This window comes from Mus caroli, unplaced genomic scaffold (genome assembly GCF_978045245.1).
Source record: "Mus caroli unplaced genomic scaffold, Mus_caroli_1 scaffold_3, whole genome shotgun sequence".
NCBI lineage: Eukaryota > Metazoa > Chordata > Mammalia > Rodentia > Muridae > Mus > Mus caroli.
Window position 1 is genome coordinate 37991801 of NW_028227258.1, and position 13593 is coordinate 38005393.

At 45.8% G+C, this 13593-nt stretch overlaps 1 protein-coding gene across 1 annotated transcript in view; it reads right to left on the bottom strand.

The window, feature by feature from the left end:
- The window catches only part of Abca4 (ATP binding cassette subfamily A member 4), a 146225-nt gene that overhangs the window by 9813 nt on the left and 122819 nt on the right, over positions 1-13593 (bottom strand). The window contains 5 exon segments of the mRNA XM_021157524.3: positions 192-326; positions 3010-3151; positions 8357-8463; positions 9318-9380; positions 9820-9940. Of these exon segments, the coding sequence (XP_021013183.1) occupies positions 192-326; positions 3010-3151; positions 8357-8463; positions 9318-9380; positions 9820-9940 (568 nt within the window).

Below are 13593 nucleotides of genomic sequence, written 5' to 3' on the forward strand. Positions count from 1 at the left end.
AAGACTTTCCAGGCATTGAAGGTCAGATTGTGCTGTGACCAAACACCTGGCTAATTCGCCTTAAAGGGACAAAGTGTGAGTGATCCAGACAAAAGCAATCTATTGCCGTTCTAAAGCTGCAAGCCCTGAACTAATTTTCTCAACTCAGGACGTGTGTGACATTTCCACTCTGCAGAGCATGATGCCCTCACCAGCAGCAGCAGGGGAGGGCAGCCAGTGAGAGCTATGGCTGTAGAGAGTTTCCTCTTATTGCCTCCACTGTAGGTGCCTGCCAGGCGGTCAGCGTAGAGAGACAAGCCCAGGCTCTGGATACCCCAGTTGGCAACCTAGGAAAAAGAAGAAATTTCAGCTGGCGGATGATGAACAACTGAAGGTCCCAGGAACAGGCATGGTCCAAGGCTGTGTTCTCAGAGGTCATCCTGCCAGACGCAGATCTGTTGTGACAGTGCCACCTGCTGGCCGGTATCCACCAGTACATACTTTAAGATTACACTTGACCTTTGGCTTCACCAGTGGGCCTTCCTGAGTTCTACAGCCCTCTTGGAAAGAGCGTTCAGCCTCCCAAAGACTACACATCTTACCAAGAGTTCTAGGGTCTCTGTGAGAAGACAGTGCATCTCAAACCCATTGACTCTACCCCGCAAAGAAGGGACACATCTGCAACCTTCTTGTACATCTAATGAATATTTATAGAGCATTTAGCATGAGCCAGGCAGGCCCTGTAGTAGGCACTGTGGAGGGGTGAACAGTGGGGTATATTGCCATTGTTGTTATACTTCCTGGGTCAGAGGTGACTGTCTATTGATGTCTTTAATATGGTAAATAACTTAGGGATTCTATTGCTGTGATGAAACACTGTAACCAAAAGCATTTTGGGGAGGAAGGGGTTTCATTCATACTTCCATAGTGTTGTTCATCATTGAAAGCACTGAGGGTAGGAACAGTTCAAGCAGGCTAGGAACCTGGAGGCAGGAGCTGATGCAGAGGCCATGGACGAGTGCTGCTTACTGGCTTGCTCTCCATGGCTTGTTAGAACCCAGGACAACCTGTCCAGGGGTGGTATAGGACCAAAATCTGGATATTAGGTGTGTCCATTGCTATTAGGGTATTTTTGTGCCTTGGTCCTCTCAGAGGACAGACAGAAAGATAGACACAGACAGGGACAGACAGACAGACACACACACATGCATATAATGAGTGTATGTATGAGCACACCTACATTATGCACAAACACATGCACATGAACATTTCAAGAGGACATAGTGACATCACCAGTTCCCACCCACTCCTCTGAATTAGTTCTTTCTTGCTTTCCCTTTTCCTAAATGTATTCTACTTCCTCTATCAAAGAAGTGAGCAACTCAAACATCAACACATTTGTTCATTTACTCAGTTATGTCACATACCTACAATTATTCAGAATTACTCTGTCCATACTAAAATAAAAGGCAAATACATAAAAAAAAATAGCTCAGAAATTGAAGAGCTCTGTCCTACACTACTTTGCCCATGACTAAGGATAAATACCCCACTATCTGCACAATTATTTAAAACAGAGTAATTTGTTTCCACTTATATTGAGTGGTAGACTTTCTTCCTGTTTCTACTTTTTCTCTCCCTTCTTATTCTTACTGATGCAGTCTTAGTTTTGAATCTGTAGAGCATGCGCATACCTGCATGAGTCAAAGCTAGACAAAAGGATAACCTAAGAGAACTATTACTCCCTCCATTCTGCCCTTCACCCCGATTTCCTCTTATAATCAAAATCATTGTTGTCTGGTGTGTTGGTGTACCCCTCTATCTGTAAAGCTAAGCACCCACACAGCTGCTTCTTGATTTTCTATTTCTTACCTAAAAGCAGTGTCCCACGTGTTCACCTTCACACCTTGTTTGTTCTCATACAGCAACTTTAGAACTAACCCTGACAATAAGTCATAACAGGCCACAGAGGCCATCCTTATTCTTTCCCTACAGCAGCATCAGAATGTCACATGTACCATCCAGCTGACCATGTTTAAATATTTAGGTGATATCAGGTACTTTGCAATCACTAGTGTAATGAATAACCATGTGCATAAGCATTTTATACGGTGGTATGTGAGCCGTCAGGATAAGTCTCTAGAATGTTGATTTGTTGGGGGTTGGTCTTGTGCACCGTGTATTCAGATGCTGATTTCTGTGCATGCGTGATATCTGGCATGGATGTCAGGGCATTGCTATGAATATTGAAGAATTTCCGGTATCAGTGTGGCATAAAGAATGTTCCTCAGTTATCTCTGATTGGTTAATTAAAGGTTGAACAGCCAATAACTGGGCAGAGGAGATACGAAGGCTGGATTCCAATCCCAGCCAGGGGACCCAGGGAGAAGAAGTTCACCATGAAGTGGGCAAGGATCTAGAAGAAGAAGGGCCATGAGGCAGGTGGAGGAAGGAGGAGGAGGAGGAGGAGGAGGAGGAGGAGGAAGAGGAAAAGGAGGAAGAGGAAGAGAAAGAGGAGGAGGTGGAAGAGGAAGAGGAGAAGTGGAAGAGGAGGAGGTCACCAAGGGAGTTCACCAGGAGCACACACTAGAGCAGAGCCAGCCAATGCAACTAACTTGGGTGTGTGGCTGGGAAGTAGCTAGGTAGCATAGAGGGTTAGGAATATCTGCTCAGTTATTGTGCTTAAAGTTTGTTAAATAACTCTGTAAATCTCCATCTCAATTATTTGGGAGCTAGCTGGGTTAGAAAAAAAAAAACCTGCCACTTTTAAATTTCCTGCTATACTGATTGAGGTTAAAGGACAAATGCATGTTTTACCAGACAGACTCCAGAGCAAGAATTCACTGTGCATGAGCTCGTTTTGTTTGCTGCTATGTCTAGCTTCTAGGTCAGGACTTGGCACACAGTAGATATGTTCACTTGGAATGGGTGGAGAGTGTGCCCAGTTTTCTGTCTCTACATGACTGCACTCCGTAAGTGTAGGCCATAGCTTGCCTATCTCTCACATGGCCACAGTACGCTGTTTCTCACCTTCTCGATTTCCTTCGATGGCACGCCCCGCAGCCTGGCATAGAGGTAAAGGTGCTCTCGGCCTGTGAGCAGGTCATCGATTGCATCAAACTGAGGACAGTAGCCCATGTTTTGATGGACATCAGAAATACTAGTTAAAATGCTGCAAGAAGAAAGAGGAATTACTGAGTTTCCTTCATAGAGGGGGTAACCAAAGAGCAGGGGCCAGATTGGCTGTGGGGCAAGACCTTCTCCATTTTAGAAACACACAGGATTTGGAAATCAAAGTGGGGATCCCTTAGTTAGTAACGTGAACTTCTGGAGTGCTGGGCTTTAAATAGTTGGCTTCTTCTGAGTGTCACACAGCTAAGATGACACTTGCCACTTGAGTGGGGAGTAGGTTGGATCTCCTGGCTTGAGGGCTTAGAAGCAAAGGTTTAGGAAGTGATCAATGGATCATTCCTGGATCTTAATCCCTTCCAGACATTGAGGGGTAGCTTGGAAAAGGTGATACCTCCCAGTGGAAGTAAACAACATCCTCTGTATTTATTCACAGACAGAGAGGGATAATTAGGTAATCTGGCAAGCGGCAGAATACGTTTCTATCTTCTCCATCTGCTTAATCCCTTATCGATACTTTACTAGAAAATGCATTGACTGGAACAACAACAACCTGTGCATAGAGCTTGTTATCCAGTCACCTTTGTCTAACCACTTACAGATCAGAGCTTATTAATATAGGATAGCTATAACAGGACAGGACACAGCGAGTCCAGAGGCACTTTCCCCACTGTGACAAAGGCCACTCCAGGTATAGGTAGGACAGTTGAAACTACTCAGGGAAGCAAGGAAGGAACCTTTCCAAATTATAGGACTTATCCCACCTGTAAGCCCTAGTCTTTAAAACTTTGCTTTCTCTCTAAATTATAGATCAGTTTTACCTCAGTTTTATCTCAGGGTAGCAGGCTGTGTCTCATCTGTACTAAAACTGGTGTCGCCTAATAACTTCCTATATCTGCCACTGAGCTCTCTCACCGTAAGTCCTGTTGTTATCACTGTATTTGCTTGGTAGCAGATAGCTGGGTGGCAGATGAAGTGCACTCGGCCATGGCCTGGCTCTATCTTTGTCAACGTGTTTGCTTCAGACCCACCAGATATGGCCTTGGAGGGCTGGAATCTCAGATTCATCTATCATCCCAGAGGTATGCTCCAGCCTCCCGCTGCTTGTTGGGCTGTGTTAAGCAGAGCTCTTGGGTAAAGGCAGGGGGTCTTAATCAAGCAGATGTGGGGGAGCCATCAGCAATGTCTGTCTCCACTAATAAACCAGAATGGAGTGCTATAAGGACACTCTGTGTATGGGTGCTGCTGTTCAGGAACAGCCAGTAAAGAGACAAACCATTCTCTTCCCTGCTCTGGGGAGGCAAGGGATGGTACCAGGAAACTTGGTACAGTTGAGTGGTTTCAGAGTCCCGGCACCCACCTGAAATAGTAGGCAGCTCCCTGATCCCTACTAGATTCCTGGCCTGGAACACATGCCACACTTCTCACATAGGAAATGTGACCTGAAGTCATGTAGCCAAAAACAGAGTTCTGTATGATAATGAGGCCCTGAAGGTTTAGCCAATAAGCTTCCCTTCCTAGACATTCCTTCCAGCAAGTATTTAACATCTGGTCCATCCTGAACTGTTGGTATGTATCCTTTCTCCACAATGAGCAGAACCACAGTGAGAAGCAGGGAGAATGCCTTTGATGGCTAAGTCACCTGCAGAAGGCCTCTCTGTGCTCCCAGACAACCATCCCGAAGCTAAAGACTTTTGCTGATGAACTAAGCCAGAGTTTCCACTTCCCTGGCCCCGGGCTTGTCATCATAGCCCTCATCCCATGGCCCCCCAGCTCATTCCCAACTCCACACAACCCAGCAGGAGCCTGGATGTCCAGGAGTTTGTAGCCTCTGGTCCCAGCCTTGTCATGTGTTGTTGACACAACACACAATACTTTGTTCCCTTCTTCTCTGTGCAGCACCCCAGCTGTGACTGGATGCCTAGAAACCTGGGAACCCCAGCTTTGGCCTCCCACATTTTTGGCTGTTTTCCCACACCCTGAGAGATGTCTTGGCACTTTGATAAAGCCCAGCACCCAACAGTGAAGGCACAGGGTAAATGCAGTCTAGCAGAGCTGCCTAGCACCCCAGCGGCAGGGTGGAGCACAGACCCACATGCCCTGCCACACAGAGTAGAAATCTGCTTAAACTCACATTATTATAGAGGCCAATAGTCACTCTCCAGAAGCCAAAAACACAGGCCAACTTTCTCTTTGTCAGCTTTCCTTGGTCTGATGGTGTCCTAGTTGGGGTTTTACTGCTGTGAACAGACACCATGACCAAGGCAAGTCTTATAAAAACAACATTTAATTGGGGCTGGCTTACAGGTTCAGAGGTTCAGTCCATTATCATCAAGGCATCAAGGTGGGAGCATGGCAGTATCCAGGCAGGCATGGCACAGGAGGAGCTGAGAGTTCTGTCTTCATCCAAAGGCTACTAGTGGAAGACTGACTTCCAGACAACTAGGGTGAGGATCTTATACCCACACCCACAGTGACACACCCATTCCAACCAGGTCACACCTATTCCAACAAGGCCACACCTTCAGATGGTGCCACTCCCTGATCCAAGGATATATAAACCATCACATTCCACTCCCTGGTCCCCATAGACTTGTTCAAAAACATGAGTCTATGGGGGCCATACTTAAACATAGCATAATGCAAAATGCATTTAGTGCAACTTTCAAAGTCCTCATTGTCTATAGCAGTTGCAACAATGTTAAAAGTCCAAAGTTCAAGGTCTCTTCTGAGATTCATTCAACTTAATTAACTGTAATCCCCAAAGCAAGGCAGGAAACCAGCTGGGCAAACTCCAAACTCTGCATCTCCATGGCTGATGTCAAAGTGGTCTTCAGATCTCCACTCCTTTTTCATCTTTTTTGACTGCAACAAACTGCTTCCTCCTGGGCTGGTTCCACTCCCTGTTAGCAGCTTTCCTCAGCATGTATCCCATGGCTCTGGCATTTTTAACATCTTTGAGTCTCCAAGGCAATTTCAATGTTACATCTTCTTCTTTCAGTGTCGGGGATTCCACTTGATGCCTAAGGGCTGGCATCACTTCTCCATCTCTGTCCTCTGTAGCACTCTATGCTCAGGTTGATCCACTCTATTACGGCTGCTGTTCTTGGTGATCATCCCATGGTACTGACATCTTCAATACACTGGGGTGTTCCACTCTAACTAGGCTTCACCAATAGCCTCTCATAGGCTCTCTTCAGGGTGCCAAGCCTCAAATCCTTTGCATGATCCCTTCAATCCTGAGCCATCAACTACAGCTGAGGCTTCACCTTCTCCACTGGGCTTCCCTTGCCTCTCACAGTGCTAAGCCTCAGCTTCTCTCCATGATCCCTGCATTCCTTCACAAGCAGTACCACCTGAGTGACTCTTACACATTACCAAGTCCAGCCGCAGCATGAGGTACAACCTTGGGTATCTCTGGAACACAGCTTCTTTGTGATCCCAGAAAACAATTTCCAGAAGATTTCACCTCAACGATGCTGGTCTCTTCTTAATCACCGCTAATTCCTTAGCTCCAGCTAACCAGCATCAATTTTCCCAGTAGATCCTTCCATTCTTAACTCTAGAGCCAGAGGCACATGGCTGAAGCTGCCGAGTTCTGCTGCTTACAGGAACTAGAACATGATCCCCTTGTATTATTACATTATCACTAGCTTTATGTTTTCTAAATCCTTCACTGCCTAAGCTTGGCTATCCTGGTTCTTGCTCTGTAGATTGACCTTGAATGTAGAGATCAGCATGCTTGTCTCATGGGATTAAAGGTGTGTACCACCATGCCTGGATTTAATTTAGCTGGGTAGGATCTTGCCGCAAGGTCCCACTCCCTTAATCTTTATCTCCTAGAACAAAAGATTTTGCTCTATTTCACTTCCTGGTACTCCTTTAATACTCAAACCGTATATTTTATATTTTTCCTTTCTAAGCTTGCTATGCTTGTTCAAACTTTTCTTCATAAGACTTAACCAGAGAACAAAGTCTCTGCCGGGCTTTTTTGAAACTTCTTTTGTCAATGCAATTAATCCAAGTCTCTTTACCTTAGCCTCAGGCAAACTTTTCAGACAAGGGCAAAAAGTAGCCACATTCTTCAACAAAATACCACAAAACCAGTCTTTATGCCACATTCTGAAATTCTTCTTCTTTGAAATCTCTTGGGCCAGGTCAACACAGTTCAAATCAATCCCAGCAACAAAGTCTTCCATATTCCTACTAGGATGACCCATTAAGCCCCATTTAAAGCATTCCACTGCTTTCCAAATCCAAAGTCCCCAAATCCACATTCTTTCAAATAAAAGCATGGTCAGGCCTATCACAGCAATACCCCACTCCTGGTACCAACTTGTCCTAGTTAGGGTTTTACTGCTGTGAACAGACACCATGACCAAGGCAAGTCTTATAAAAACAACATTTAATTGGGGCTGGCTTACAGGTTCAGAGGTTCAGTCCATTATCATCAAGGCATCAAGGTGGGAGCATGGCAGTATCCAGGCAGGCATGGCACAGGAGGAGCTGAGAGTTCTGTCTTCATCCAAAGGCTACTAGTGGAAGACTGACTTCCAGACAACTAGGGTGAGGATCTTATACCCACACCCACAGTGACACACCCATTCCAACCAGGTCACACCTATTCCAACAAGGCCACACCTTCAGATGGTGCCACTCCCTGATCCAAGGATATATAAACCATCACAGATGGGAACAAGGATTGGCATGCAAATGGCTAATGATGATGGGGGTCTCCTGAAGTCCCTTAGATGAGGACCTCCATTGAGAGGAAACTCAACCCAGAAGAAGGATGTATCAACCTAGGAGCTCTTAGCCTGGGATCCAGAGGCTGCAGTGGGATCACAGATGCACCCCTGGGCTCAGTACATCCCTCAAAGCTTTGTCAGCTGTCAGGAGGGAGTGAAAGGGAGAGTGTGGAATATCCTTACAGAGGAAGAAGGTACAGTGTCCAGCAGTTGTTCAAAGAAGTTTATAGCCCAAAGAGATGAAGAATCACTGGCTTAGTGTTTTCCAGAACTTTCTAGGAATTCATGCTAAGAGCACACTCCCAACCATTACGTTTTAGTCTGGCTTTTCCAGTGTATCTATGTCTTGTGTATTGTTGAATCACATTCTATGGGAAGCCCCCTTCTCTGCATAGATCTTTCTGGGTCTTGGAGTTATACTGGCATATGACACTGGATATGCTAGGACAAGGACATGGCCTGTAGGGGACACCATACAACAGGAAGGGCAGAGCACTCACCTCTTGCCTGCCACAGTAGCATCCCCCGATGTCACTGTGGTGTCCCCAGTGAGCATCTTGAATGTGGTGGTTTTGCCTGCACCATTCACTCCCAGGAGGCCAAAGCACTAGGAGAAAACAGAGAACAGGTGTTGCCCTAGTGACCAAGGACATCTTCATTGCCAGACCCCAGGCCAGTGTGAGAGCTGGGATACTCATCTTATATCTGGGTGCCATTACTGAGATTATTGGTCATGTGTGGCTACCAACACAAAACACATCTAATCCTAACCAACATGGGCACTAAATGTGGAACACACTGGCTTTGAAGACTTACAAGAACAAAAAAATGAAAAATATCTCAGTAATGTTTTTGTACTGGCTGGTTTTGTGTTTCAACTTGACACAGGCTGGAGTTATCACAGAGAAAGGAGCCTCCCTTAAGGAAATGCCTCCATGAGATCCAGCTATAAGGCATCTTCTCAATTAGTGATCAAGGGAGGCAGGGCCCACTGTGGGTGATGCCATCCCTGGGCTGGTAGTCTTGGGTTCTATAAGAGAGCAGGCTGAGCAAGCCAGGGGAAGCAAGCCAGTAAGTGACATCCCTCCATGGCCTCTGCATCAGCTCCTGCTTCCTGACCTGCTTGAGTTACAGACCTGACTTCCTTTGGTGGTGAACAGCAATGTGGAAAATGTAAGCTGAATAAACCATTTCCTCCCCAGCTTGCTTCTTGGTCATGGTGTTTTGTGCAGAAATAGAACCCCTGACTAAGAGAGCTTTACATTAACTACACATCAAAATTTTGTTTTAGATCTATTGTGTAAAATAAAAATAGTACATTTAATGCCCCCTCCCCCATCTACTAGAAAGATTGACTTTCATTAGATTTCTACTGTCAAGCTCTGCTTAGAGGGAGAAGACTCATGGTGGAGGGCTGATTTTTCTCAAGAGCTATTTCATGTTAGTTAGTACGGTACCCACCTCTCCAGGGCGGACTCCAACACATAACCTATCTACTGCTGGACTGGAAGAGCCTGAGTAAACCTGTAAAATTCAAAGAGACTGGGTTCAAGACCAAGACAGGGGTAAAGCAGTGAATGAGTAGGGTAGGGCAGGGCAGAGGAGTGAGAGCAAAGGACAGCACAGAGTGACTTGGAAGAAAACCACAAACACCAGGAGGATACACATTAACACAGCATTGGAAGAGGAGCCATGGCACAGAGGGGTGCGGAGGGTGAATCATGCCATGTGCAAACAGAACAGCAGAGAGCAGAGGCCAGTGCTCAGTTGGAGAACCTCTTCTGGAGACCCTGTGGTATCCACAATGAACAGCAGGGATAATGTCATAGGAAATAGGTGCTCCCGGGAGGCAAGTGACAATACAGAGACAGTATGGGGTTGTATGGGACAGCATAATGGTCCTGTGCCACCTGTGTGCTCGGCTTGCAACACCAAGAAAATACCGCCCACACCCGTTCCTCACCTTGGTTAGTTCGTTTAGCTTTAAGATGTCGGTTTTATTTCCCCCACTCATAACTCTTTGTCTTTCTTCAGCCACATCATCATCTTCATCAAAAACGGGCTCTCTAGCAGGCTCAGCGATCCTAGAGGAAGGGGCATGGGCAGGATTGTGCTGGGCGTGCAGTAACCGTCATGCTGCTGTCCTCGCCCAACTGTCCTTCCCATTCCCCCCACTTTTACTCCTCTGGACTTCTTTCCTCTAAGTCTAGTCTAAAAATGGTTCCTGTCAGGAGGGACACTAGGCAGGCAGGTCAAGTGCTTCTGTTGAAATCCTCTCTGTGCTGCCGTCCTGCCTCTTCATGCCTGACCTAATGCTTGTCCCTGGACCTCTCTGAGCCTTGTCTTCTTCAACCACATGAATGGGAGAGAAGGCTATCTTAGGTTGTGTGAAGATGAACTCTGAGTCATGCCTGAGGAAAGACTTGGGAGCCAGCATTATATTATTAAAACCGTTGCTCTACGGCAAGTGAAATGTAGGTGAGTTATTAGCTACCTATCTTCCCTCTTCCTCCAGCCTTCCTTACCAACGCGATGACAAGATAACTTTGGCATCTTATTAACGCACACTCCCAAATCTTTCTTGGTCCAAGTCATAGGTTCCAAGACTAACCTCTTCAAGCATCTCTGTCCTGCAGACAGGTCCTCTATGCCTTTGCCATCTGTACTTTTTTTTTAAGTTATACTCACTCCTCTGCCAATAACTGGCACCTGACCCTGGTCCTTACCCTATGCAGGCCATTCCCACCTGCTGGCCTCAGCATGTTCTCTTGCTCCTGCCCTGCCAACAGAATCTTCCCCATCCTTCAAGGCACAGACCTTCTCTGAAAATCTTTCTGATTACCTACATCTAGAATGTCCAGCCTTTTGGCACTGATACATGACATCATTATCTACAAGTGTGTTATGCTGTATTCCTAGCTATCCTTGGATGCAAGAGGCCTGTAGGCCGTAAGGTAGCCATGCCCAGCCTAGGGCTCCAGTCTTTCCTTTCTTCCTTACTGACCTTGTCTGACCTATTACTAAGTCTTGTCTAAAGTCCTTTCTACTCTATCATCTCCCAATGCCTCCATCTGTATCCAGGTCACTGTTGTCTCTTTGCACATCAGCTTGGGCTCCTATCTCACCTCCCAGCATGGCAAGGTCATGTCACCACCTTGGTTAAAATATCCCCAGGGATCTCATGTTGCTCTTGGGTCCCAAGTCATCAAGATGAGGAGTATTTCGTGACCCAACTCTATGCCCCTCTGCACTCATCCCATACCACTTCATCTTCCTGTCCCATGGCTCCCTGGAAGTCCTTCCATTCCGTATACCAGTCTTACTCACTGGGGTTGCCATGTTTTTGTGCAGGCCATGCCTGGCACAGCCACGTTTAATGGGAACAGCAATAGTCATAAAGCCAGCTCAGCTTCCTGACAAAGATCAGCAAAGCTGAGTGATGTGATCGCTGCCTTGCTGTCTTCCACTTTAAACCATGATCTCCACGTGTTGCATGCTGGGGTTGGGGGCGCTAACATTTGTACAACTTGGGATATTGGGTTGATGAAAACTTTTTTTTTGTTGTTGTTGTTTTGTTTTTTTCAAGACAGGGTTTCTCTGTGTAGCCCTGGCTGTCCTGGAACTCACTTTGTAGACCAGGCTGGCCTTGAACTCAGAAATCCACCTGCCTCTGCCTCCCAAGTGCTGGGATTAAAGGCGTGCACCACCACTGCCCGGCTGATGAAAAACTTCTTATGAATCATTTACACCTGCTCCCAGGAGCACTGCTTCTAAGCTTCCCTGGGAAAGCCCTGAGCATGTTACCTCTCCCGTCTTTATCGAGATATCCTTATCTGACCTTACTTGAAGGTCTTTATTACACCCTAAAGGTTATGACTCAAAGATGTCAGAGATCCCCTTACAAGGCTCTAACTCCAAGATACTTTTGGAACATCTGCCCCTGTACTTAGGAACAACATGATCAGGACAAAGTAAATGTTAAAAGGTAAACAAGATTTGGTGGGCTACAAAATTTGGCAGTAGATCAGGTTAAACTCAGGCAATTATATGCCGTTTAAGACTGGGGCCGCGTATGGTATGCTCCTTGAGGAAAAGATACAGCAACAAAGTTAGATTGGCTGGAGTTACCTCTGCCCTAGACAGGGGCTTTACTGATGGACAAATAATAAGAAGGATAAACGATAAAATAAAAATTAAGATCTCCCCTGCTTAGAAAAGTTAGCTCATGTTAGGCCATTGTCATATCATATGGCCAAGGAATAAAAGAATAGCAAGATTAGACACCTAAATAAATTCTAAAAAGATATTATGGCAGAAATTGGATAATAACTTCAGTGTCTTTGGCCTGAAGATTTTTACTGGGCCTAATGACAATTAATACTCTGACCATTAAGAGTTAGTAATACAGTGTGCTTGGGACATGATGATCTGCCCAAACTAGCTTGGAGATTTTCTTTCTATTGAAAACAGAAAATTCTTAAATATTGTGTTATGGAGTTGATGAGGGAAAATGATTGTGAACGATAACTCTGTTCTGTCACTGGTTATCAATGATGACTAGATGTACGACCAAGAGGAAGACATTAAACACACGTCCAGGGACAAAAACGATACGGTCTATGTTCTGGAATAAAATGAATCTATCCCTGCCTACTGAGTTCTGTATAAATAAAGAAGCACTCTGACTGCTAGCTAGTCAGGCTTCAAGGTCCTGCAGCCTTGGCTGACTCACCCCTCCCTAGAGGACTTCTTATCTCCACTGCAGGACTTAGCCATTGCTGGGGCTGGCTCCTAGCAAACATCTTCCACCAAAAGCATCCTTTCTTCCACCCCTCCACTCTCTTTGCTTGTTAATTATCTGCATAGGTGTGGTTGTTGGGTTTCTAGAAGTCAGGTCTTTCCATGCTCTTTAGGACTCACTCATATCAGTATCAGTGTCTAAAGCTAATGTCTTCATTTTGGTAATTATTTCTCTCTTCCTCTTCTCTGCCAAACCCTACCGCCAACACGGCAAAGGGCAGAGAGGCATACGGATAGCCTCTCACAGTCTGACCCAGAACTAGAAGCACTGCTGACTGTTTTATTCCATGTGTATGGATTTATTTTCCTTCTTAGTCTTCTCATCCCCGTGATTAGGGAAGAAGGTCATTATAGTGCACCGAGCCCTGGAACTATTTATTTACAAATGGTCAGATGTACCTGAGAAGAGGAAAGGAAACGAACCATTGTCACAGAAGACTCTTAGGCTTGGGTGAGTGCAGTGCAGGGCCCTGGGTGTGGCCCCCTAAAGGGGGTACACTCCAGAAATGAAGATCAGGTCAGCAGGAAGCAGGCAGGCTGGGAAGAGCCTAGGGAATGTGGCTGGACAGGAACATAAACTCGCTGACCTGACCTCTGAGATGTCCTGGTAATGTTAGGGTTGGCAGCTATCTAGATTAAGGGATGGAGGTTGAATTGCCTTTTTTCACTTCCATGGGACCCTGGTTGCCCTCACCTGGCACAAGGTCCCAATGTTTTCTTTGTTCCCTTTCCCTGCCCTGCCCTCACGCGATGCTCTAACTAGCAAGGGAACTTTGTCTCACCCCCTATAGATGGAAACCGTGCTTCCTAGTGTCTCAGATAATCTGTCATGGTCCTGATTTGCAGGGTTTTCTTGTCCAATTTAAGATAAGTATGTAGTAATTATACAAGAAAGTTAAACATTAGTAATTAAAATGAAACCACTGTATTTCCCAAA